Below are 2,833 nucleotides of genomic sequence, written 5' to 3'. Positions count from 1 at the left end.
AATGGAATTTGTTACGCCTATCAACCATCTACTATGAACAAGATAACTTACAGTGTTCGAGTAATGGAATTTGTTACGCCTATCAACCATCTACTATGAACAAGATAACTTACAGTGTTCGAGTAATGGAATTTGTTACGACTATCAACCATCTACTATGAACAAGATAACTTACAGTATTCGAGTAATGGAATTTGTTACGCCTATCAACCATCTACTATGAACAAGATAACTTACAGTATTCGAGTAATGGAATTTGTTACGCCTATCAACCATCTACTATGAACAAGATAACTTACAGTATTCGAGTAATTTTATTCGAGATTAGTTGAATTTAATTTTTTTTTTGATTAAATTTGTTCAATGTAATATTTCTCCGAATTTTTGAAATCTTGCTTTAATTTCTTATTTATCCTCTCTCTATTATTATTTCATAATTACTGATAAGTTGAAATTTTTTCCACATTCATCTTAATATTATTTTGATAATAATCGGTATTTATTTATTTTTTAGGAAGAGGGGTCATTCTTCCGCTTACTGAACAAGAAATCAAACCATCAGCTGTCATGAAATCCGCTAGATTCCAAATCATTTCACCGGTAATTGTGTGATTTTTCCGCAATATATCAAATGCAATATGTGTCTGTTCTAGCAATTCTCGCTGATATTGCTCACTAAAGGCACGACCTGGCTCCTTAAAAATAATTCGTTAACAATGTTGCATATGCGATAGTTGGAATCAAAAATTGTTTCACTGTCATCAATTCCCGAAAATGATGTGACAGAAAATGAAAACGAAAATAATGTTTCGTTTTACTTTTATTTATTCTTGAATTAATCTTTTTTTTTTTTTTTTTTGGCAGATAAAATTGTACGAATATTTTGTGTACCTGATTTAAACCTGGTAGCGCTTCTGCACCATATTCCGATATAATAATTGGTTTATTGTACTTAAATTTCCAATTGTTCACTTCAAATATCCAACTCTGATTAATGATTTCCAAATAACCAATGTCAATGTACCAGCCAAAATATCGATTAATGCAAATTAAATCGAGTAAATCAGCCTAAACATTATTAATTGAAATCAAAAAGATATTAAAAAATTTTGATCAAAACAGAAACAGGAGTAAATATGTCAAGTACTTAGATTCACTTAAATAAATACTTTTATAAACTAGCTTTAACATAATTAGAGAAATATACTCGGCACTACAAAACATGAATTGCTTATAATAACTGAAGAATTGATTCATGAAATTCCAGTTTCTCGAGAGATAGATTTTCCTTGAACTGAAGGCAAAACCTTACTATTTGATCGGTGTCAAAATTCGCTGCTACTACAGTGGTGACAGGCCGAGTTGGATCAAGAATACGCGTCAGATTGATGAGTTCACTAAAATTTAATTATAAGAAATTCAATTTCTTTCCTTCATTTGTTTTTTAATAACTTTAGCACGCTTTTGCATAGATTATTGCGATTAATTGGATCGGCAATTCGTAAGAAACAAAGGTTATATATAATTTGTAATCATTAGCCAACGACAGGTTGTATAATTTAATTATTGCATTGTTTTCAAACTTATCTTTTAAAGGTAAAAACAGCGTTCCTTCTTCATTCACTTTATCATATCTCTTATCTCTTCATTGCTATTAATGCCAAAACGGGAAAGTATATCAAGGAAAAATAGAAAATTTAATTAACCTGAAATATGGTCGAGCCGCTGGATCACTGGATACTGGCTCGTTAGCTAATGACCACATAATTGTTGATGGATGATTTCGATCACGTTCAATCATTTCACGTATTATATCTGCATGTAATAATTGGTTTTCTTTTGTAAAATACCTGAAATGATTGAATTATTTCACTTATGTGTAGATGAAATAAATTTTTAATGAATATAAACGATAAGTTTAGATATTTTGCAATGCATGATAAGTGTACGGTACTCTACTTATTGCACGACTCATAGTTGCATTTTAACTTTTACACATTTTAACTTCTATCTGAAATAATTCCAAAAACTATACCTACTTAAAAAACTTTATACATGCAAAGGAATTTAACTTCCTGAAATTGAAAATTGATCTTCATGCAATGTCAAGTGATCATACCGTAGAATCGCTTTTATGATTTTATTTTCGCATAGATAATTTTATTTGAAAGCTTTAAATATTAAAAAAATAAAAATTTTTTTTCTTAATTTACCTTAATCCAACAGCGGGTGTTTCGGTAATAACAGCAATACCACGACGATCAGCTTCAGAAGCCATTTCCTCACTATACGGATAATGTGATGTACGATAACAATTACCATTCATCCATTCGAGCATATTTAAATCTTTGATCATCACTACTGGATTATAACCACGACCATGAAGCTGAAACCTAACATTAACGTATAATTTATAATTTTCAACTGGAATAAAAATGAAATAGCAGGAGTCACTACAATTATTATCATTATCTTTTGGGCAGCATTTCTTTAATTCGGTCAAATATTTCCAATTACAGATTTAAATTAAGATATGAAAATAATAATTTTCCTTATCTATAGTTCCCATTTGTTGCATGCAATTATTACTAATAGTTGCTAACACTAAATTTGTAATTAATTAAATTTCAAAAAATATCTCAATTAGATAATAATTAATTTGAAATGTTTTAGCAAACATCTCATTATTTAAATCATCAAAACATCTTTTTTTTTTTGATTTTTGAATGGGAAAAAAAAATGTGATTAAACATGAAAATTCAGAAATAGTAATAAATTTATAAAAATCAGAAATAGTAATAAATTTATAAAAATCAGAAATAGTAATAAATTT

General features: G+C 28.5%; 1 protein-coding gene across 1 annotated transcript in view; it reads right to left on the bottom strand.

Annotated features, from left to right (window-relative positions):
- The window catches only part of LOAG_18643 (beta-glucuronidase), a gene marked incomplete at both ends in the record, with an annotated part of 6,643 nt that overhangs the window by 440 nt on the left and 3,370 nt on the right, over positions 1-2,833 (bottom strand). Inside the window, 5 exons of the mRNA XM_020451307.1 lie at positions 557-695; positions 892-1,068; positions 1,313-1,397; positions 1,707-1,850; positions 2,214-2,386. Of these exons, the coding sequence (XP_020304918.1) occupies positions 557-695; positions 892-1,068; positions 1,313-1,397; positions 1,707-1,850; positions 2,214-2,386 (718 nt within the window). The remainder of the gene's footprint in view (positions 1-556; positions 696-891; positions 1,069-1,312; positions 1,398-1,706; positions 1,851-2,213; positions 2,387-2,833) is intronic.

This window comes from Loa loa (assembly GCF_000183805.2).
Source record: "Loa loa unplaced genomic scaffold supercont3.419, whole genome shotgun sequence".
In the NCBI taxonomy this organism is placed as follows: domain Eukaryota; kingdom Metazoa; phylum Nematoda; class Chromadorea; order Rhabditida; family Onchocercidae; genus Loa; species Loa loa.
This window is presented reverse-complemented; position numbering and strand designations above follow the sequence as displayed.